Source organism: Elephantulus edwardii, unplaced genomic scaffold (genome assembly GCF_000299155.1).
Source record: "Elephantulus edwardii isolate Elephantulus edwardi_28Jun2011 unplaced genomic scaffold, EleEdw1.0 scaffold00051, whole genome shotgun sequence".
In the NCBI taxonomy this organism is placed as follows: Eukaryota; Metazoa; Chordata; class Mammalia; order Macroscelidea; family Macroscelididae; genus Elephantulus; species Elephantulus edwardii.
Window position 1 is genome coordinate 15,530,182 of NW_006399801.1, and position 23,410 is coordinate 15,553,591.

The following is a 23,410-nucleotide window of genomic DNA, read 5'->3' on the forward strand; positions in this document are numbered from 1 at the left end:
GGAGTTTAGGGCTGTTGTACATAGGGTCGCTATGAGTCACAGGCGACTCGACGGCACATAACAACAACAACTCATATCCACGCAAAAGTTGGACAATGAGAAAGGAACACTGGAGAAGAACTGACATATTTGAATTGTCGAGTTGGCAAGGAAAATTGAATATACCATGGACTGTGAGAAGAATCAGCAAGTCTGTTTGGGAGATCCTCATTCTAATCGCTTCTGAGTGACATGAAGAGCAGTCTAGACAGCGAGGCATGCATGCAGACAGCACGAGCATCAACGTCATGCCTTCACAAAGCCCAGGGCTACTGACAAGGGGAAAACTGACATGGCCACGAGTCTGGTCTGGATCCTCACAGCCTCTAAAACTGTGAGAACATAAATTTCTGTTCTTCAAAGTCATCAACTTGAGGTATTTGTGCTACAGCAACACTAGGAAACTAAGATGTATATGTTAATTTATTTACTCTCATTTACACCAAGTATCATTCTGAATCCCATTTTATAGAATTAGAAGAGAAATATTAAGAGGTCAAGATTCAGAGATGTTAAGTAACTTGCCACAGCACAGATTATACAGCTATTAAAGTCTGCCAGGATGCAAACTCAGGCAGTCTAGTTCCTGACTCAGCCCTCTGAACCCACACTCCAGCATCAACCGCCAAAACATGTCCACAAGCACAGAACTGTGAAGCACGCTTCAGTTACTCAGAACCCAGCACCACCAGTGGGGGGCCTTACCTGTGGACCACCCCGGCCCGGTGCAGATGCTCCACTGCAGAGATGAGCTGCCGGATGTATCTGCGGGCTTCTGACTCCTCCAGCCTCTTCTTCTCATAGATCTTATGCATCAGGTTGCCCCCGGGACACAGCTCCATGACCAGGTAGTAGCTGTTTTCAGTCTCTAAGATATCGAGGAGCTGAGTGATGTTGGGGTGACGAATCATTTGCTGGATCTGTCCCTCACGCCGCAGGTTTTTGGTGACATAGGTGTCCTTTTTGGCTCTCTTCTTGTCAATGACTTTGATGGCCACCTAAGGAGAAACCAACAGCAAGGCTCTTAGCAGACAGTGCAGACAAAGGTCATTACTTGACTGCTAATAAGAACCCTAAGAGAATACACAGCAATATCTCTGCCTTAGGAGAAAAAGCTAATTAAATTGCACAGCACAGTTAAACACTCAGCTGCTAACGAAAAGGCTGGAGGCTGGAAGTCACCTGGAGGCGCTTTGAAAAAAAGGCTCCACGATCTGATTTTGAAAACTCTGATTCTGAAAAATCAGACTTTGAAAACTCTCTGGAGCACAGTTCTCTACAACGTCCAGAGCTGCCAGAAGTCAGAAGCTACATATGACAACAGTCTTTTAATTGTGATTTTTGTTTTGTTCTTTTAAGGCAAAAAAAAAAAAGGGGGGGGTAGAAGAATAAATTCTTTTTTGGGGGGAATCAAAAGATTCAATTAGTAGGAGAAAGAAAATATATTTAAGCAAGTTTGAAAGGTTATGTGGCAAGAACAGCAAAGGATTCATTTCAAGCTTGGGTCTCAGGAAGTCAGGAAGACACCACGTCTTGCTGGAGCAGAGTCTCAACTACTTGCTCTCAAGAATCACCGCCATCCTATCCAGTTCTGGTCCTGTCCACCAGGTCCCCTCTCCTGAAAGCAGCCAAACCTTGCTCCAGCTTTACTCCTGGGCTAGGCGGCTGGAAATTTAGTGTCCCGAAGTGCCACATCCCTGGTCGTTTCTCTGCTCTAGAACACACTAGGATGCCTCTGTCTCTGAATATTTACCTCCTCTGATAAACTGTTATCATTGTTCATTTCCACTGAATCAACTCCAGCTCTGGCAACCCCATCCACGACAGAACAAAACACCGCCAGTCCTGCACTGTCTTGGCCATGTTTGGTATTATCAAGACCATTACCGTGGCCACTGTATATTGTGAGTGTCTTCCAGCCCTGGTCACACAGTGGCCAAAGTGCTTGACTGCTAATCAAAAAGATGATGATTTGAAACCACCAGCTGCTCCATGGAAGAAAAAGAGGCAGCTTACTTCTGTAATTATTTACAGCCTTGGAAACTCTATGGAGCATTTATACTTTAGAGTCACAATCAACAACAGTGAGCTTGGGTTTTAACTTCTCCAACCTGGTATAATGCATAGGTTTTCACTGGCTATTATCAGAAGTAGATGGCCAGTCCTGCTTCGTAGTCACTTTGTCTAGAAGCACCACGGAAACCTGTCACCCCGAGTGACCCTGCTAGCATCTGAAATACCACTGGCATAGCTTCTAGTTTAACAGTAGCATGCCACCACAACACAGCAAACTTAACAGATAAGCAAGCAGTAGATGTGTGTGTCTGTTTATGTATATGCAAGGGAAATGCTGACAAACACAATTAGGCTCTGTCTCTGCTTGACTCTATGCTGCATTTTTAAAAATTACATCCTTTGGCAATGAAATTCTTAAGATACCAAAAATAAACAACCTAAATGCTCAACTGTAAGGCGATTTGCTCCTTTTATCAGATCACACAATTACGTTAGGATAATTTATTTAGCTCTTTGATTGTATGTAGTCGGTTGGAACAATGGCCACCGGAGATATCAAATCTAATCCTTAGCAATTAATAATGTGCTCTTGTTTGGAAAAGAGCCTTTGTAGATGTGATAGGGTTAAAGATCTTGAGATGAGATTATCCTGAATTATGAGAAAGAAGTGACACTGTTTTTCCAAAGATTTACAGCCTTGGAGACCCTATAGGCCAGGTCTACTCTGTCCTGTAGGGTCACTACGAATTGGAAATGACTCAAAGGCAATGTGTGTGTCTCTCTCTCTGTGTGTGTGTGTGTGTGTGTGAGAGAGAGAGAGAGAGAGAGAAAGACAGAGATCTAAGTATGCCCTTTTTAGAGAGCTCTGTGGCCTAGGAGCTGTAATAAGGAGCTGCACTGCAATCCTAAAGTCATGGAGATCAAATCCACCAGGTGCTCTATGGCAGATAGAAGGGCAGTCTTCTCCTGTGCAATTCAACTGCCTCTGAATACCTTCTGGAGGCCCTATTTGCAACCACAAGTGTCCTTATAAGAGAGACAGAGGCTCAGAGAAGGACATGTGAAGAGGGAATTAGAGATTGGAGTGATTCAGCCAAGGAAAGCCTGACCAGAAACTCTAAGGGACCAGGAAAAGAGTGCCCCCTTATCACTCACAGAGGCAGCACAGTCCTACCAATACATTGCTTTAAAACTTCTAAGGTGCCTGACCTTCAAAGCTGCAGAGTAATACATCCTTCTCGTTTTACACAATCAAGTCTACTTGCTACAGCAACAAGTGGAAACTAACCCATAGCTCTTTTATGTGGGAAAAAGAAATGAATCAAGGTAACTGAGGTTGTTCCTCTAAGAACATACTTCTCAGACATCATTAGCTCTTCCTCAGAAATCATGACTAAAGCCTCTGTCATCTGTGGCCTCTGTCTCCCTCCTTCCTGATTCTTCCCCTTCACTGCACTTACAGGCCTTCTGACAATTCCTATTGAACTCTCACCCTTCCCTCTGCTCTGCCCATATCCGTAGGTGGCCCAGGCTCCCTCTGCAGCACTGAGAATGCCTGTGCCAGGGCTGGAACCTCCTAGAGCCTTGTCACATGCGAGGCCTCGTGGGAAGCGTCAGGCATGGGCAGGCAGCGTCCACACAATGCAGGCCTGTCCCAACAGAAAGGAGAAGAGGATGTTCCATTCCCGCCATGACATCACAACCACAAATTAGCAATTAGCTTCAACATGCCAGGTACTTTCTGAGGGATGGTTTCTCCCTGTACCTTGCTACTTTTGAGTAAACTCTTTGTTTCCAAGCCCTTCTCTCTTCACACAAGGTTAGGAGCTGAAGCAATGATTCCTAGGCACTGAGCAAACAGGCCAGCCCAGGTGGTTCCAGCCCACAGCCTCACTTTAGTCAAGTCTGGGCTTGGGCAGTCTTCCAGACTTTCCATGGAGAAAAGCCTGGTTTATGGCCTCTTGGTCCCCTCACTTGTCCTCCTAGCCACAACTCAAACATGCTCATTGCTGTCAACTGCGAACCAACTCATAGCTGATCCTCCAATGAATGGGTTTCTGAGGCTATAAACTGCATGGGAGGACATTGCTCATCTTCCTTCCTGGTGACACTGTTGGATTCAAACTGTGGAAGAGGCACAGTCTTTGGGTTAGGAACACAACTCCCTACCAGGGTTCTAGACACCAGGCTCCCTAGTCACAAATTCTGCAAAAGTTACTGAGCTTTGAGAAAGTGCCTCTCAGTGAAAACCACGAATCTGTATTAACAATGTTTATAAAGGCAAGAATGAAAATGGGTTCCTTGAGCCAAGAGCCAAATGACAATGAGTCCTAAAGCCAGTCACAAAAATGCAGACTCCAAACTAAAACATTAAAAGCAAGAGTTAGTAATACTCATCAATCAAGGTAAGTCAGTTTAGCATTCAATTAGTGAATGTTGTTCAACAATTCAGTAATTGTTGTTGATTGCCTTTGAGTCAAGCATGACTTAAAGTGACCCTACGAACAAAAGGCCTGAAGTCTTTCTATAATCATCAACATTTATCAAAGTTCATGGAGTTTCTGGAGGCATGTTGTTTAGGAAGTGGATTCTACTCCTATTACTGCTCCCAAAACAAAAGGAAAATTATATGTGGTTAACCAACCAAAGGAAACTCTGGTGGCCTAGTGGTAAGCAGTTCACTGTCAAGCCAAAGGCACATCGCTTGAACCCATCAGCTGATCTGCAGGAGAAAAAATGGGCAAACTCCTCCTGGTTGATCCACAGCCTCTGAAAACCCGCTAGAGTGTCAGTTATGAGTCAGTTTTGACTCAATGGCACAGAACAAGACCAACTAACCAAGCCAAAGGGTGAGATGCTACCCAACTAAATTTAAAAGGATGTTGTAACTGTAAATCCAAGCTCCCTCTCCATATGGTTTCTCACTCAATAAACCCCACTGACACTTAACTTTTGGGTTTTTCTTTGGGGTAGTTCCTACCATGTTGTCTCCAATTCAAACACCAGCTTCAAGCTCATCCCCTAAAGCATATATCCTGTGTTGATAATACTGACACTAGAATGCTCTTCTTCATTCACCAAATCACTGAATCAACTCCAGCTGTGACAAATGCACTGGAATTGGTAATCCATCCATGATGGGCAAAGGGTGCTTTGTTTTCCAAGATTCCCAAAGAAGTTCTAATTCTACCAAGGTGAATAAAGTCCAGCTGAAAAGTTAAAACTGTTTCAGTCATGAGACTTTGGGGAAAAAAAACTCTTCCTTTAAAAAAAAAATTGAAACCACAACCAAATGTCAGTAAAAGAAGCACAATTAGCATGTTCCATTAAGCGAGCTCTGGGGTTTCAATCTGCACAGCGCTGTGTGACTACCCCAACATGGCACCTTCCCGGAGGTTCAAACCCACCAGCAGCTCTGGGAGAAAGATGGGCAAGCCGTTCCTGTGCTATCAGTCAGCTCCAACCTGACAGTAACGCCTTTTGATACAATAGGGGACTAGGGAAAGATGCTTGATAACATGGGCTGAGTTATGAGTGATGCCAAGACTTGGACAGCCAGACTGAACTACTCCTCAAAGAAGCATCATTGTTATGTTGTTGTGTGCCATCAGGTCGCTTGAGACTCATAGAGACCCAACCCTACGTACAACAGCTCTGAACTCTGCTCTAGCCTGAGCCAATCTCACTGTCTCTGACACACCTACCCCCATTACTCCAGTTACTGTGTCAATCTAAATCATCGTCTCCTGCGCTGTCCTTCCACCCTTCTGAGCATGATGTCTTTCTACAAGAACTGGTCCCTCCAAGCCACATGCCTGTACATAAGACAGAGCTTCAAATTCCTTTCCTCCAAGGAGCAGCTTGGTTTCACCCTCTACAGGCCAGATCTGTTCTCCTGGCAGTCCACAGTATGTTCAAGACTCTTCTCCAGCAACACAACTCAAAGGCATCAATTTTTCTTCTGTCATCCTTATTCATCGTCCAGTTCTCTGATGTATACCAAGTAATTGTGAAGGCCATGGCTTGGGTCAAACGCACCTTAGTCTCTAGACTGACATTATTGCTCCAAAATCCTCTGGAGACATCCTGACAGCAGACTTTCCCAATGCAATTTGTCTTTTGATTTCCTGACTATTGGTACCAAGAGTGTTGATCATGGAGCCAAGTATACTGAAGTTGTTAACAGCCCCAATCTCTTCTCCGTCTATTATGATGAGGCCAATTGGCCCAGTGGTGAGAATCTTTGTTGTCTTTATGTTGAGCTTCAATCCACACTGAAGGCTGCAGTCCTTGACTTTCTGGAGCAAATAAAGTCTTAGAGGTCATTAAAGATGGGGAAGGAAGGCATTGGTGGTTCAGTAATAGAGTTCTCACCGTTTACACGGGACACTCATATTTGAGTCCAAGTGAATGTACCAACAGTGCAGAAGGCCCTTGTAGTCAGTCTTTGTGACTCCCACACAGCGACTGAGCAGGACAGTCATGTGGCCCATCAAAAAGATTTAACTGCTGCTAGGAATGCAAGTTAGGTCTACAAACATAAACCCCTGTGGATTAGGATCATGCACATAAGATGTATGGAAACCTAATGCAGTCCATTTTGCTATCCCAATAGGCTTACCAGAAAAAGAGCAAGCGAGTCAGTGTCAGAGTGAATGGATATTTCACCATCACCAAGAAGAAGAGTGTACCCTTCGGACCTGGGATCCCTATGCAGAGAATTCAAGAGCCAGAGATTAAAGGCTGTAACACTGCAGATGACACAAGCCAGACAGAAGCAGCAACAGAAAAATGATGGCAATAGGACCAGGACACCAACAATGGATAGTATATTGGGTTTCCTGGCCCATGGAGAGAGAGTTCAGGGCTCTCAGGAAGAAGGCTTGCTGGTAGAGTGGGGATCTCTGTGCACTTGATGGAGGAACTAGGCTTGCTGACTCACAGAGTCAAAGAACTAAACACCTTTCAAGCCAAGGTTTATTGGTGGAGTAGGGTGTCTCTGGGCACTAATTGGTGGAGCTAAAGAAATTTTCTAACCCTTGCTTGTGTAGGACAGTGTCCAAGCTAGCTCAAGAGCCCAGTGGGGCCAAAGGCAAAGGAGAGGACTACCAGTGTGTACACCAAAGAACTGTATCCTGAGTTGTTCCTGATCCTGAATTATATATAACCTGTTCCTTCCCTAATAAACTCAATAATCATTTTGTCCGTGTGGTCAACATAATGAATTGCCAAACCCAACAGAGAATAAGATAGTGCCATGGATGAACAGCTGGTGTCAGAATTGGTAAAAAGTTGGAAGAGAGAAAGTATGTCTGTCCTCCTCTTCAGAAGAATCTTTCTTGGACTTCTGATGCTAATAGTGATTCTCTTCCGGCCTTACAAAGCCAGCAAAGAGGGCTGAGATCTCCAGTGCACCACTGTCACTGCACCTCCTTACACAGCCATCACTTGCCTGTCAGTGTAGGTGTGCCTGTGGCTGTGAAGATGAACAGGTTCTGAGGGAGATTCCAGACTCAGGAGGAATAGGAAGAAAGGACTGGCTACCTACTTCCCTAAATCAGTAAAAAAAAAACAAACTAGCTTACAACAGTCCCATCTCCATCATGAGGACTGTGTCAAAGAAAACAGTATTTTATTTCACTATGCTTGGCGTCACTATGAATTATAAGCAACAACACAGAGACATGGATGATCTAGCAAAGATAGAATGAAGTCAAGAAGAGTGAATGGGGACCCTGAAGAAAGACATAATAGGTGGATGGAAAGAGGAGCACTCCAGCTAGGCATCAGTTTATGTTCTCCCCAAGTATGTGTTGAAACTCTAACCCCATTCCTGTGAATATGATCCCGTTTGGAAACAGGGTTATAAGAAGAACAGATTGGATGCAGAGATACACCTGGATGGGAGACACACCCCAAGGAGCACCAAGAAATACTATGTATTTCTGGCAATCACCAGACACTGGGTGAGGGGCTCACAAAAGAAATCAACACAGCTGAGACTCAACTTTTAAACAAAACAAACAACTCCAAACATACTGCTATCAAGTCAATTCCAGGTCATATGTACCTTACAGGACAAAGAAGAACTGCCCCATGGGGTCTGCTAGCTGTAAATCTTCATGAATGATCACAACAAGATAAAGGGAAATAATCCAAGAGAAAAATGGGCACAGGATATGAACAGATACTTCACCAAAGAAGACATTCAGATGGCCAACAAGCACACGAAGAAATGTTCAAAATCCCTAGCTCTAAGAGAGATGCAAATCAAGACAACTATAAGATACCATCTCACCCCAGACAGAATAGCAAAGTTTAACAGAACAGCAAGCAACAAATGCTGGCAAGGTTGTAGAGAAACTGGGGAGTGTAAAATGGCGCAACCACTGTGGCAGGCGGTATGGTGCTTTTTAAAAAAGTTGCAAATAGAAAGATACCATTAGACCCAGCAATTCCACTACTGGGAATATACCCTGAAGAGACCATAACTGAAATCCAAGAAGATATATGCACACCCATGTTTACTGCAGCTTTGTTCACAATAGCAAGGAGTTGGAAACAACCTAAGTGCCCATCAACAAACGAATGAATAGAGAAACTGTGGCATATTCACACAATGGAATACTACACTGCATTGAAAAACAAGAAACTCGTGCAATATTATTCAAAATGGGAGACCCTGGAGGACATTATACTGAGTGAAGTATCTCCGTCACAAAAGGACAAATACTGCATGGTGCCACTGTTGTAAAACAGGACTGACCTTGGGGTTGGGGAGAGACTGAGAAAGATAGGTTCAGTAATGTATACTTCATTGAAACAGATGAGGGAGAAAACTGTTTAAAAGGGATATGTGATTAGGTATTTTTGTCAGGATAGGAGTCCAGAGCAAAGGCTATATAGTGGAGTGGATCGGGGGGGAGGGGTTGTAAAACAAATAATTTTTCTTTTACGTTTCCAAGAGGGTAGTGTACTAGGGGGGAGGGTTGGGAAGGGAGAAAAGTTCAACAATGAATGAATGGAAATCCAAAGTCTCTGTAAATTTTTACTGAAATGAATAATAAATTTAAATTAAAAAAAAAAAGAAAGGGAAAAAAATCTTCATGAATGCTCACTGCCACATTGTTTTCCTTTGGACCAGCTGGTGGGTTTGAACTACTGACCTTTCAGTTAGTAGAATAGTGCTTTCGACTTTGTGTCACCAGAGCACCTCCCTTTAACCTCCAGAATTAGTTGGTCACTTATGGTACTACTCTTAGAACAATTCTAAGAAATTAAAGCAATCCCTTCCTCAGAAATTCAAAAGGGCTAAGAAAGGATGCTTGTTCAGAAGGAATTCCTCCACTATGCCTTATGCAGTCACACTCATTCACTGCCATCAAATCAAAACCAATTCATGGCTGATCCTCCAACTGGTTTCCAAGGCTGTAAATCACATGAGGGTATTGTCCACCAGTCTCTCAAGTTGTCTCTGGTGGATTTGAACTGCCAGAAAAGCACCACTTTTCATTTAACAGTACAACTCCCTATGGATTATACCCCCAGAATGCCCTCATTATGCACTGTTGTTGCTGTTCTTGTATACCATTGAGTTGGAACTGACCCATAGCTGATCCTCTAAGTGAGGCTGTAGGTCACACCAGAGACTGCCCATCTTTTCCCATGGAGCAGCAGGTGGATTAGAATCACATGTCTTCAGGTTGGCAGCTCAACTCCTCTCATATTTTACTTAGAAGGAGAAATGTACAACAGCATAGAGACCCAATAATAGCTCACATTCCCATAACCAATTGGTACCTACGATAATGTTCATAAAGCACTTAGTACACTCTATCTGGCACTAGTAAGTGCTCGGTAAATGGACATTCCTATTACCATTATCCTTTACTTTCATTGAATCAGTCAGACAGAGGATGAGAAACACTCAAGCTTAGTTGTGCGAAGAAAGAAAAAAAAAATGCAGCATTCCTCAACCCGCAGTTTTTACACATTAAAACTGAATTCTGAGCCAATCACAATGTTACAGGCTCTCTGGAATAGAGATGCTTTTAAATCCCAAGGCAGTGGTTTAATATCAGTCTGGTCTCTCATCTTCTTTAAATATTGACTTAGTTGAGGCTGTCTACACAGGATCAGAGTTAACAGGATTTTAAATTCATCCCTTCATCCTGGATCACCCTTCACTGCCTTTAAAATTCATTACTCTGAAATACATCAAGGATTGTTGATGTACCCAAACTCTAAAATGAAAAGTCAGATGTAAAATGGATCTTCCATATGACCGAAAGGAAGAAACATATTGATCAAAGGGGCTGCTCTCTTTAATATGGTAACAACATGCACATGTTTTATACATTATACAATGTATACATTATACAATGTATGTTGTTCTTTTAGCAAGATTTTAAAAAGCTGCCATTAGGGGATTTCAACTCATGGTGACCCCAAGTTAGATAAAGGAGAAAGAATTGTTCTCTGCAGAATTTTCAATAGCTGATTTTTCAAAAGGAGACTTGCCAGGCCTTTCTTCGGAGGTGCATCTGGGTGAACTCAAACCACTACCCCTTCCTTGAGGAGAAGCATTTGCAACACTCTTAAAAAAAAAAAAATCCTCAAACTCACCAACTTTAAGTTGGAACCTACCCATAGTTGATGCTCCAGCAGGTTGTCAGAGGTTGTAAATCACACAGGAGGAGATTGTCCACCCTTCTCCCTCAGAGCAGCTGGTGGATTCCAATCATGTTCCTTTGCTTTACAGCACAACTCTATCCAGGAGGCCACCAGAACTCCCCTCAAACAGTCCTAGCAAGTTCATGAAAGCTCTCACTGCCATCGAGGCGATTCCAGCTCAAAGCAACGCTCCACTGAGTTTCCTCCTTAACATGATGACACTCTCTGTCCTTCTCCTGAAAAGCAGCTATTACTCCCAGACAAGAAACTGCCCCACAAGCAAGGCCTTTAGCAGCACAACACAATACAGACTATGTAACAAAAGAGCTCTTGAGTAAGTTCATCACCTGAGGTTAACACTTAATCAAAGTGTTTTTAACAGTGTTATGTTTTAAATGATTAGAATGTACAGGGAATGAGAGGCTCTGATCAATGAAATTTCTTTTTTATATGGAAATTAGCCAGAACGATTTTTCTTATGAAATACTATTTGCTAAGTCCCTCCTGTGAAATTCACGGTCTCTGAGAAGTCGCTGGAGGGTAGCTATGAGTTAGTTCCTACTTGACCGCATCTAACAACAATAGCAGGCTCAAATGGATTTTCCCTCCCTCAACAAATATTTATCATTTATTATGCACCTAAAATGTACTACATACTGGCTTGGGTCCCAAGCGTACACTGTGATAGAAGACATGGATCTTCAAGTGCATACTGGAGATCTTTGGGGTTGAACTGTGTCCCCTAAAAAGATATGATTAAGTCCTCCACCCTGGAGTCTGTGAGCATGAGCTTCCTTGGAAATTGAGTTTTTGCAGAGATGTAGGTAGTGAACACAAGGTCACGCTGGAGCAGGATGGACCCTAGTGCTGTAGCACCGGTACCCTTATTACAAGACCCATAGGGAAGAGCACGGCAGGATAATGGAAAAATGTAACCTCCTCTGCTGAAAGGTCTCTCCCTCAGAGACACTTGCCAGGTTAGCCTAATCACAGCCTCCTTCCCTGCCTGGAATTCACAATCTCCCTACTAGGAACCATTCCTTCTTATCACTCCCTCCCTGCTGTGGAACTGACCCATCGCTGACCCTCTGGTAAACTGCACTGGAGGAGATGTGGCCCATCCTTCTCCCTCAGAGTCGCTGGTGGACTCGAACCGCCGGAGAGGCACCGCGTTTGGCTTAGCAGCGTTTACTCCCTACAGACTATGCCACCAATTCATGGCAGCACTCCATATGTCAAAGTAGAGTTTACTCAGGGTTTTCGAAAGCTGATCTTTCAGCAGCAGATCACCAGGTATTTTTTTTCTGAGTTGCTTGTAGGTGAGCTCAAATTTCCAAGCTCTTGGGTAGTGGCGGAGCCTGTTTACTATCTGAATCACCTAGCAACCTCATAAAATCCTCTTACCCTCCTCTGTTTCTCACCATAGCTCCCCTTGCTACAAGACTTTTCTCGCTCATCAAAAAAAAAAATTCTGCTCAGACGCTAGGCTCTGTCCTGCTGGGCCTTTCTCGTATGTATTAAAGGGTCACACTTTTTGTAAAACATTCTCTAGAATTCCAGTTTCAGTGGTCATCCCCTTTACAATGCTCAGTGCACAGAACAGTGTCAGGAAAAGAAGGAGCAAAATAAATGTATGCTGAGTTAAGGGACATCAATGCAGGGAGTTAAAGGACGAGGAGGAGAAGAATGAAACAGGTGGAATAGAAGGCCAGGCCCTTCCCCAAACGTGTGTGCGGTGGACTCCACTGTGGAGTCCACATGGGAATTATGCTAAGTGTGAACTCTAGAGACAGGATAGGAGTAGCGGGACACAGGGTAGACCTGATACAGTGCTCAGCGTGAGTCAGAGCAGAGACAAAAACTGAGGACCACTGCCAAGTTAAAGCAGAGGAACGCCATCACCTGCTTGCCATGTAACTGTCCAGTCATCTGCTGCAGAAAGCAGTATCTCATGTTCTAAACTCTGGCAAAAAGCTTGGTATAATCCCATACGAAGAAATCACGTGGCCAGTGTTAAAATAGGTTGTTGGGGGACCTCATCATTATCACCTACCGACTTGTGCTCCCCGAACCCCTCCACCTCAACATCTATATCTGGGTTTGCCCCTACGAGAGATAACATTATCCCTCTTATCTATTAACTTCTCTAGATCAGCTCACCTAGGGGCACAGGTGAGCCCCCCAAAAGTAAGAGCATCACAAGGATCTGAATTCCCTGTTTCTTTCAGAAATACAGCCAAAGTTGTACACAAAGCCCTCTTCACATTGTACACCTTGTCCCCTCCCCTCTTCCTCTCAGCACCGAACCTGCCTCCTCACCATTCCTTAGACGTGCCACACCTGTCTCCACGTTCCCAGTACTGGGACCTGGCACTAGCTCATCCCCCTGCTCAAATGTGCTCTACCCAGAGAGCCCTAAGCTCACCCCCCAAACCCCAAAATGCTACTGAAATCCTAGCGTCTCAGAGAAAGTGCTCTTTGCCTCACTCCCCTTTGCCATTGTTGCTCGCTGCCCTCACTTGACTCTGGGACCCTGTGCACAAGTGTGAAACACTGCAGGGTCCTGCACATCCCCATGTTCAGTTCAGATCACTCCACTGTGGCATGTTCACTTGCTGATTTCCAGAAATCAATCTCTAGGCCTATCTTATTACCCTGGCTTGGTCTGGAAGCTGCACTGAAATCTATTCAGTAGCACTGTAATACTAAAGTTTTCACCAACAGATTAGTTGTAGCCTCCCCTGGAGCGCCCTGGCTGGGAATCAAACCTGGGTCTCCTACCTGAAGGTTGAGAATTCTACCACTGCCCCTAGAATTTTCATTGCCCCTGTTACAATCTCCTTATTCTATTTTTCTCCTTTGCACCATTTAAATCCTACAGGGTTTACTGATTTAGAATGGACTCACCAGTATAGAATTTGTCCAGCCCCAGGTAACTCCAAGAGGGCAGGACTATAATGTCAGTGTGCACAACAAAAAGCCAACACTGACGTCACTAACAAACACCGGCTGAATGAATGAGCGCATGCACACAGGTGCACGGATGTTTGAATCCAACTGCAGTTGGAAGAAGCATGATTCCATTAACGATTCCATTATGACACTTCTTAATAATGATAGAATAATGTGTATTGAAAATCTCATTCTAAAAATAAAATCCGAGTGGCAACCTTGGATGAAATCAATTTAGCAAGAAGAGGTTTAAGGGGAAGACCCACAAAGAAAGAAAGAAAGAAACGGCACAGAAGCTGTAGATCCAGGGCTCCAGGCTCTCGCCCAAGCCTGAGTTCAATGTAAAAGGGCTAAGAACTGTGGCGATTAGCATGACCCAGTAGGAAAATGTGAAAATAAATTGGTTTCACGCCTTTCTTCCAAAGAAAGGATGTGTGTAAATGCATCGGGGTGGAACGTGCTCCTGTGTGGATGATACTTATTTAACAGAAAGCAGAAAATACCCTTTTCTGGGGTTAGAATTCATTTCAGTGTTGCTGCAATTCACCGAGAGAATGAGGGCTGGCCAGCAAACACATATCACGCTGTCTTTTACAGGGGCCTATTAATTGCTGCTATTTATGTAGCAGAGCAGGCTGCTTCTAACCCCTGGCTCCCCGCCGGCCACCTCCCGCTGATGCACTGCTAAAATCTGTCTTTTTGTAATTGAGGGTAAAAAGTTTCCTTCCCCAGTTTAAACAACAGAGCTCATCAAGATTGATCTTGGTTGGCCACAATAGTGGAACCCAGAGGTGGATAATGGCAAAGGGCTTGGCTCTGGTTTAGATGGGGAAAAAGTCTGGTTTGCATCCAGAGTGGGGTTACCCTCCCCCGCCCACCCATGGAGTTCCGAAGCCACTTTCCTGGGATTCTCTCTACCTGACGCCAGCTCGGATTCAGTAAGCAAATCACGTCCTGCCACCCTGGAAACATCCTGCTGTTAGGAAACTAGAAACTGGCTTCTGCAAAGCACAAAAAATGCAAAGCACAAAAGTCTGAGACAGGGGAACTGCACATAAGCAGGCAGCAGCGACGCAACTAATTGTTGAAATTCTTATTAGAATCCGCTGAGTTAAAATGTGCCCCCTTCCTTCCTTCACTGTCAAAATGTATTTATTATTTGCAAGGATGAAAGTACCCCTGAAGTCATGCTAAAGTCTTAGCCCAGCCGGATATACCAAATCCCAGGAAGCTTAAAGGGATTTTGTTGTTGTTAGCTGCCTTTGAGTTAACCCTCCAACCCATGGTAACCCCACGCAGAGCGTAGCAAGATGCTGTCCAGTCCTTTATCATTCCCACGATCAAGCTGCAGGTCATTAGATGTCATAGAGTTGTCACTGGTTGGGTTTTGGAAGTAAATTGACAGGAATTGCTTCCTGCTCCACCTTAGTCTGGAGGCTCCACTGAAACCTGGTCAGCATCATAGCAACAACCATGCCCTCAGTGTCTGACAAATGGTAACTGTATGAGAGGGGCACTATCGAGGACTCAAACCTCAGTTTCCAGCAAGAAAGGGAAGAAGTCTACCACTCATGCCCTTATGCCACTGAGGGGCCATGAAACACTAATTCAAAGTAATAATACTAAGATATTATCTCTCTGGTTTTGGGAGAATCATAAGGTCCAGTTCAATGACAGAAAATTACCAAAAAAAAATAACAGAAATTACAGAAAAATAACAAAATTTTGATGACCATATCTATAGTGCCTGTGTAATGCCAGTGATTAAGATAAGTAACTGCTAACAAAATGGTTGGAAGGTCAAGGCTGCCCAAAAGAACTTCAAGACGAAAGGCATGGCAATCTATTTTTTAAAAAATCCTTGAAAATCCTGTGGAGCACAGTTCTGCTCTAACTCATATGGTTAAGCCAAAGTGACTTCAAAGATACTTGTCTTTTTTCTTTCTTTTTTTGAGACTACATTTCCTTTAGGGCACACTAGTGTCATTGTCTTTAGGGAGTTGCACAGTTAACCCAAAAGCAGCACCTCTCTGGCAATTTAAGGCCCCTCCCTGTGGCTCCTTGTCTATTTACACTTTATTGACTATGTAAAGGCATATGACTGGTGGATCGTAACAAGTTGAGGTAGACATTGAGAAGAATGGGAATCCCTGAGCACTTAACTGTGCTCATGCAAAACCTATCCTACACTAGAAGGCTGCTGTACAAACAGAGCAAAGGAACACTACATGGTTTAAAACAAAGAAGGGAGTGTGTTGGGGTTTTATTCTCTCTCCGTACAATTCAATCTGTATGCTGAGCAATTATTCAAGAAGCTGGACTCTATGTGGCATCAGGGTCAGAGAGAGACTCATCAGTAACCTGTGTTATGCAGATGACAACCTGGCTTGCTGAAATTGAGGAAAGTCTGAAGCACTTGTTGAAGAAGATCAAAGAATACAGCCTTTAATATGGATTGCATCTCAATGTCAAGAAAACTTAATTCTTACCACTGGACCAACATACATCATAATGGATGGAGAAAAGACTGAAACTGTCATCAGCTTCTTCTTACTTGGATCCACAACTAACACCCTTGGTAGCAGCTATCAGGAAATCAGGAAATGTACTGCACTGGGAAAGTCTGCAATTAAAGATCTCTTCAAATTATTGAGGAGTAATGATGTCAGTTTGAGGACTAAGGTGTGTCTGATTCAGGCCATGGTCTTTCCAATCACTTGCTATGCATCTGAGAGCTGGACAATGACGAAGGATGAAAGAAGAACTGATGCCTTTGAGCTGTGGTATTGGACAAGAGCACTGAACATCTCATGGATGGGCAAGAGAACAAACAGATATGTCTTGGATAGGGTGCAGCCAGAGTGCTCTTTGGAAGCAAAGATGATCAGGTTTCACCTCACATACTTCAGGCATGTTGCTTAGAAGGGTCTGTTCCTTGGAAAGAGACATAATGCTCAGAAAGGCAGAGTCAGCAAAGGAGAGGAAGACCCTCAACCAGGTGGACTATCACAATGGGCTCTAGTGTGTCAGAAAGTGTGAGGATGGCATAGGATTGGACAGGGTTCAGATCTTTTGTTCTTGGAGTCATACTGGGTCATACCCCATTCAACAGCACCTAACAACAACAACAACAACAACAATGCGGCTCCTTGAAGGAAAGATAATCCATTTCCTCCCTTATGATTTATAGCCTCTGAAAATCCACTGGATGGACAGCTATGAGTCACTTTCAACTTGATGGCAATGAGTTTGAATATGTTGCTGTTTTTGTTGTTATATGCCATCATGTCGCTTGCGACTCATAGTGACCCTATGTACAACAGCCCTAAACCCTGCTCTATCCTGTGCCAATCTCATTGTCTCCGAAATGCCTATCCACATTACCCCAGTGACAGAGTCAATCCATCTCATCGAGGGTCTTCTTCTCCTACACTGTCCCTCCACCCTCTCAAGCATGACGTCCTTCTCCAAGGACTGGTCCCTCCCTGTAACGTGTCCAAAGTATGTCACATGAAGCTTCAGAATTCTTGCCTCCAAGGAACAGCCTGGCTTCACCCTCTCCAGGACAAACTTATTTGTACTCCCAGCAGTCCATGGTATATTCAATACTCTTCTCCAGCACCAAAGCTCAAGGTCATCAACTCTCCTTCTATCACCCCTAGTCCAGCTCTTTGAAGCATATACAAGGTTTATATTTCACTTACTTGGTATTCCCCATGACGTGTGGCCCCTAAAATCCACTGCTAAACACACTGGCTAAAAAACTGAGTGTTCAATTGTCTCAAATACTCATTAATTCTGATTCACAAGATGACAATTAATTTTAAAAAACTAAGTGTAGTTTACAGCATTGTTGCAGAGATGAAAGTTGAGAACTTATGCTAAAGTTCCATCAGGGTCAGGACAATGGTAACCTTTCTTGACTATTGTTTTGACTATTAATTTGGTTATCCAGTGCTGCTGTAACAAAAACACTACATGGAAGGTTTTAACAAATATTTATTCTCTTATAGTTTAAGAGGCCAGAAGTCCAAATTCAGAGTGCTGCTTCTAGAGGAAGATGTTCCCTCTATGTAGATTCTGGAAGAAAACCCTTGTTTCCTTCAGCATCTGCAGACCTGACATCCTAGGAGACTTTCATATGATTGGTCCTCTGCAGTGTCAAGGAGCTTCCCAGAACAGGGAACCTGAGTCCATACAGATACAGTCTACTCCAGGAAACTCCTCTTGGTGGTCCTGAGGTCAGCATAGCCCCTGAGACCCACCCCCAACCTGCTCACTTCTCTCTCCTATTATCTCTCTATAAGATAAAAGGTGATACAGGTCATACCCCAAGGAAACTCTCCTTACTTCTTATCTTTCAGGGCTGTAATGGGAGTAAGGGTTGTTACACTGCACCCTTAATTTTTTTACAACTGCTTGGTTTATTGAATCATAAAAGTTACAAAACTTCAACATTACATCATTCAACTCAACTAGCTCAACTGGTAGATTCAAATCAGTTGCCTTTGGGGTAGCAGCACAACTTTCTATCCATTAGGCTGTCTTCACTCCCTTACATCAATCATTACAGGCACGTGTTTTGGAGGGACATAAAAGCCAGGCAGTCTACTCTCATGTGATTTACAACACTGGAAACCCGCTGGAGGGTCAGCTATGAGTCATTTCTGACAAGACATTCAGTTATCTAGTGCTGCTAAAACAGGCTAAGCTCAGCTCTGGGAAGCCAGCCACAAGCTGTTTACCACAAGGCTCAGACATACTCCCCATAAGCAGCCGCACAGACCACCTAATAAGACAGCCTTCTTGACAACCTTTAACTTACTAATACATCCTGCTTTAAATTATTAGGACCTTAATGAGAATGAGAGACATCATTACAAATGTCAGATGGATGCTGGCTGAAAGCAGAGAATACCAAAAATATGTTTACTTGTGTTTATTGATTATGCAAAAGCATTGGCTGTGCAGATCATAGTAAATTATGGATAGTATTGAGAAGAATGGGAGTCCCAGAACATTTAACTGTGCTCATGAGATATCTATAAATAGACCAAGAAACAACTGTCCAAACAGAACAAGGGACCACTGCATGGTTTAAAATCAGAAAAGGTGTACATCAGGGTTCTATTTTTTCTCCATACTTATTCAATCTTCCTTTTTAAAAAAAATATTTTTATAATCATAATGTTCTAAATATAACTTCATTCTATACCAATTCAATCTTGATGCTAAGCAAATCATTCAAGAGTTTAGACTTTATAAAGAAAAACACGGCATCAGGATTTGGGGAAGACTCATCAGCCACCTACCTTATGCAGATAATACAACCTTGCTTACAGAAGAATAAAAAGTCTTGGAGCACATATTGAAGAGAATCAAAGACTATAGCTTTTAATATGGATTACATTTCAACATCAAGAAAACAGAAATCTTCATCAATGGGCCAATAGCGAAATGTCAGATAGCGAAAAGATTGATGTTGTCAACATTTTCATTTTATTTGGATCTACAAACATCATCCATGGTAGCAGAAGTCAAGAAATCAAAAGACGTATTATATTAGGAAAATCCACTGTCAAGCAGATTTAGCACGTCTTTAAAATGCTAAAGAAGAGCAAGAATATCAGTTTTAAGACTAGGGTGTGCCTGATGTAAGTCATGGTATTTCTAATTGCTTCCCACGCATCCACCAGCTGCTCTGTGGACATGCAATCTCCTTGTACGAGATTTACTACCTCTGACAACCTTCTCGAGGGTCAGCTAATGAGTCAATTGCAACTCATCAGCACATAACAACAACAGAACGTGCATCTCAAAGTTAGACAGTGAGTAAGGAGGACAGAAGAATCAATGCCTTAGAACTGTGGTGCTGGAGGAGAATATTGAAAATCTCATGGATGGCCAAAAGAACAAACAGATCTGTCTTGGAGGAAGAGCACGCAGGGTGCATCTTTGAGATGAGGATAGTAAAACTTTGTCTCACATATTTTGGGCATGTTGTCAGGAAGAAACCTCTTAGCAAAAGGACATCAAGTTGGGAAAGGTCAGTGGAAGAGAGGGAGACCCTCAACAAGATAGACTGACAGAGTGACTGAAACAGTGGGCTCGAGCCTGGAGATGAGGAGGATAGTGCCAGACAGGGCAAGATTCCGAGGTGTTTGTTGTTCGCTGAGTTGCTATAAGCTTTAGTGGGTTCAATGGCACCTAATAACAACAATAATTCCTGTGTAATGTTATCCTCAGAAGCTTTCAGGCACCAAATATGTAAAAAAGCAAAAAGAACAAATGCTATATGACCTTCAAGTAGATACAGCCATGAGCTTCTCAACTGGAACAGAAACAAATAGTGCGTGCCCTGTGACAGGCACCTAACCAGATAGACTCCATCCTGAAGATGAGCTGCATGTACATCCCGGTTTGCATAACAGCTCCATTTCCAAGAAATCCCCACTCTCCTCTTAAAAAATACTAAATAAGCATGTTCCATTTCCCCGTGAACTTAATCTATAAATGCTCCTGCAAGCCTCTCATTACGAGGCAGTTTTTCCCAAAGACATTAGCATCCTGTCCCCTTTTTACTTGTGAAAATAAAAGTCTGCTCATCCATACCCCACCTCTGAGTATTCATTCTTCCTGGGAGGACGCCAAAGGACCCTTTGTGTTGAACTGGGGCCCCTGTGGTAACACTGCTGTAACAGAAATATCACAAGTGGATGATTTTTTTACAAACAGAAATTTATTTTCTCCTAGTTTAGGAAGCGAGAAACCTGAATTCAAGGCTTTCTATTTGTGTCGGCTCGGGGGTGGGGGTAGGGGTGCCACCTTGTTCTCTTTAAGCCACTCTTCTTGGTTCCTTAACCATCTTCATGTCAAGTGACAAGGATCCCCATCTGTGCATCTCTGCTCCTTCATATCTTAAAAGTAGTGACCAGCTTAAAATACACCCTACACTGACACAGTCTCATCAACACAAAGATAATCATATTCCCAAATGGGATTCATTCATAAGCATAAACTCATGACTGTCAAACAATTCTGTCTTACAGTGGCCCCCACAGGATTTCTGAGGCTGTAAATCTTAGCTTTTGCCTACACAGCACCTAGTGAACTGCTCACCTTCTGGTTAGCAGTTCAATAGGTTACACCACCAGTGCTCCTTACTCATGAGTTTACAATGCCCACGTTTGTTGTTGAGTTTCAGAACCAATTCATAGCTACTGAGTTTTCAGAGGCAACAGACAGCACAGGAGGAGACTGCCCGTCTTCCTCCCGTAGAGCAACTGATGGATTTGAATTGCATGGCTTTGGGCTGACAGTGCAATTCCTTGCCACTAGGCTACCAGTTCATCCCATTACCAATCCTTCCCACTAAGCTAAACATGGAATTCTTTACCATTTTGTGTCCCAGACCTGTGAACTGTGGTGACCCACTGACACAAAGTCCTCAATAAATGTCTGCAGATGGCTTCCCCCTGCCATATTCACACAGAACTTCCTTCCTGCCACTTCACTTAAACCAGTCATTAAATCTCAGAGCTGGTCCGGTACCTTCTGTGCAATCGCAAGGAAGAACCAGGCTTTTCCCCATTCTGCTCTGATTTATACACATCCATTAATGGTATCTGTCTGTAGGAAAGCAGAATTTGTGTTCCTGCAATGACATCATAAATCTTCCTGGGCTCCCTTTTATTAGCTGGGCATACTGAATGCTCTGTTTCCTCTGACAGCAGACAATGGCTCTCAGAAAGGGCAGAGGATCCCCAAACAGATAATGAGGACACTTGGTAAGACCTAGAGTGTGTTTGTGCTCATGAGGAGGGGAGGACATGCACACAAATTGCCTGGTGAGATTGTACAATTTGAGCACTTGATTCTTTTTCTCTTTAGCATAAGTTGTCCTTTAAAGAATCTTAATTGAATGTTTACAGTTTAACATGTTAAAAACAAAAACAAAAACAAAAAAGATAACAAAAGCCAAACACCTCTCATAAGTTTCAGAAATGAGAAAGGAAGCAATAGCTTCAAAAGAGTCACTGACACTGGTGAGAGGAAGCAGCGAGCAAACACAACCATGATGATCCCAAAATGACTCTAAGGAAACACACTGACCTAGGCTTCTTTCCCCCTATCACACAGCACTAAACAATGAAAAGGGCAGCTGTTTGAATGAAGGAAGGAAGGAATGAAGAAATGAGAGCTTGTTTCCATACGAAAGCTGAAAGAAGGCAAACGTCAGCAGGAGACATGCATATATGAGGCAACTCAATTTTCTCACTGCTCTAGCATGTCTGCTCTCTGTCTCACTGCCATCAAGTCAGAGCCGTGCTGGGCTGCTCCACCTCTGGTTTCTGAGGCTGTGAATGGCCTGGGATGAGACTGCTCAACTCCTTTTTGATGAGTTGCTTGGTGGATCTGAACAGGCAGGAAGGTGTGGCCTTTGAGACTCCCTACCACTGCACCTGCAGAGCTCCCCGACTATAAAAGTGTCACAGTTACAGACGTGGGGATTAAAAGTCAATTTTAGCAAACTGAAGCAAGTGGTGAACCACTAGTTGAAAAGTTGGTGGTTCAAAACCAACCAGAGGAGATGGGTCAAAACCAGAAGTGGTTCAAAAACAACCTCAGGATACAGGCCTATGCTTCCAGGACAGTGGAGATGTGCGTTAAAGGTCTCAGCCTTGAAAATCCTACGGAGCAGCCCTGCTCTGCACACAATGGGCTGCCTCGAGCCAGAAACGACTGGATGGCAAATAACACACAGCAGAACTCATGACTACAGGCGTCTGCAGATGATGAGAGTGGCTGTACTTTACTGTTTTGAATTAATTTTTCAACAAATAAGTGTGTCTCTTTCATCTTAATTTTAGACATTTACTTCCTGCTTCTCTGAAACTCTTGAGTCGGAATTAAAGGCAATGGGTTTGCTTTGGGAAAGGAAGTTGCCACCTTTTTATTTGTATTTGTCACTTGGGCTTTCTCGTTTTCCACTGCTGTTAGTAATGCCCAAGATTATGAAAACATAAGTATGCTTTGAACATGTTGTGAGGAGAGACCAATCCTTGGAGAAGGACACCATGCTTGGGAGAGTGGAGGGACAGCGCAGGAGAGGAAGGCCCTCTATGAGATGGATTGATTCAGTGACTGGGATAATTGGGATGGGAGTGTCAGAGACAGTGCAATTGGCACAGGACAGAGCAGAGTTTAGGGCTGTTATACATAGGGTCGCTATGAGTCGCAAGTGACTCGACGGCACATAACAACAACAACAACCATTTGTTCAGCAATTTACAAGATAGCAAAAAGGACAGAAATAGAAACTCTTCTCGGGGGCAGACCCAAAAAAGATTTCTTGAGACAAAGTCATCTACATTTAAAAAAGTAAAAAAAGGCCAGATTTCAATGTTAGAAAATCAAGTTAGCCAATCCATTGTAGTGAGTGGTCAAGATTTGAACAAGGGACAGAGAACATAGCTAAATGTCTGCTTGGCTTACAGTAAATGGGGGCCGAGGCTGGCTGTAGGAAGAAACAGAACCATATGTGGGTTTGCATCATGTTTCACATTGGAGAAAGTGTAAAAAAAAAAAAAAACCACAACTCTTCTAAGAATTTTAACTATCAAATGATCAAATGGGAAATTCCCTATATTCACTCTCATTGCCATCAAGTGGAAATGAACTCCTAGTTGGTCTTCCAACTGTGTGGTGGCTGTAATTTGCACAGGTGAAG

General features: G+C 43.3%; 1 protein-coding gene across 1 annotated transcript in view; it reads right to left on the reverse strand.

Moving 5' to 3' along the window:
• Window positions 1-23,410, reverse strand: part of HUNK (hormonally up-regulated Neu-associated kinase) — a 193,908-nt gene that overhangs the window by 121,743 nt on the left and 48,755 nt on the right. Inside the window, exon 2 of the mRNA XM_006886755.1 lies at window positions 745-1,037. Coding sequence (XP_006886817.1) covers window positions 745-1,037 — 293 coding nt within the window. The remainder of the gene's footprint in view (window positions 1-744; window positions 1,038-23,410) is intronic.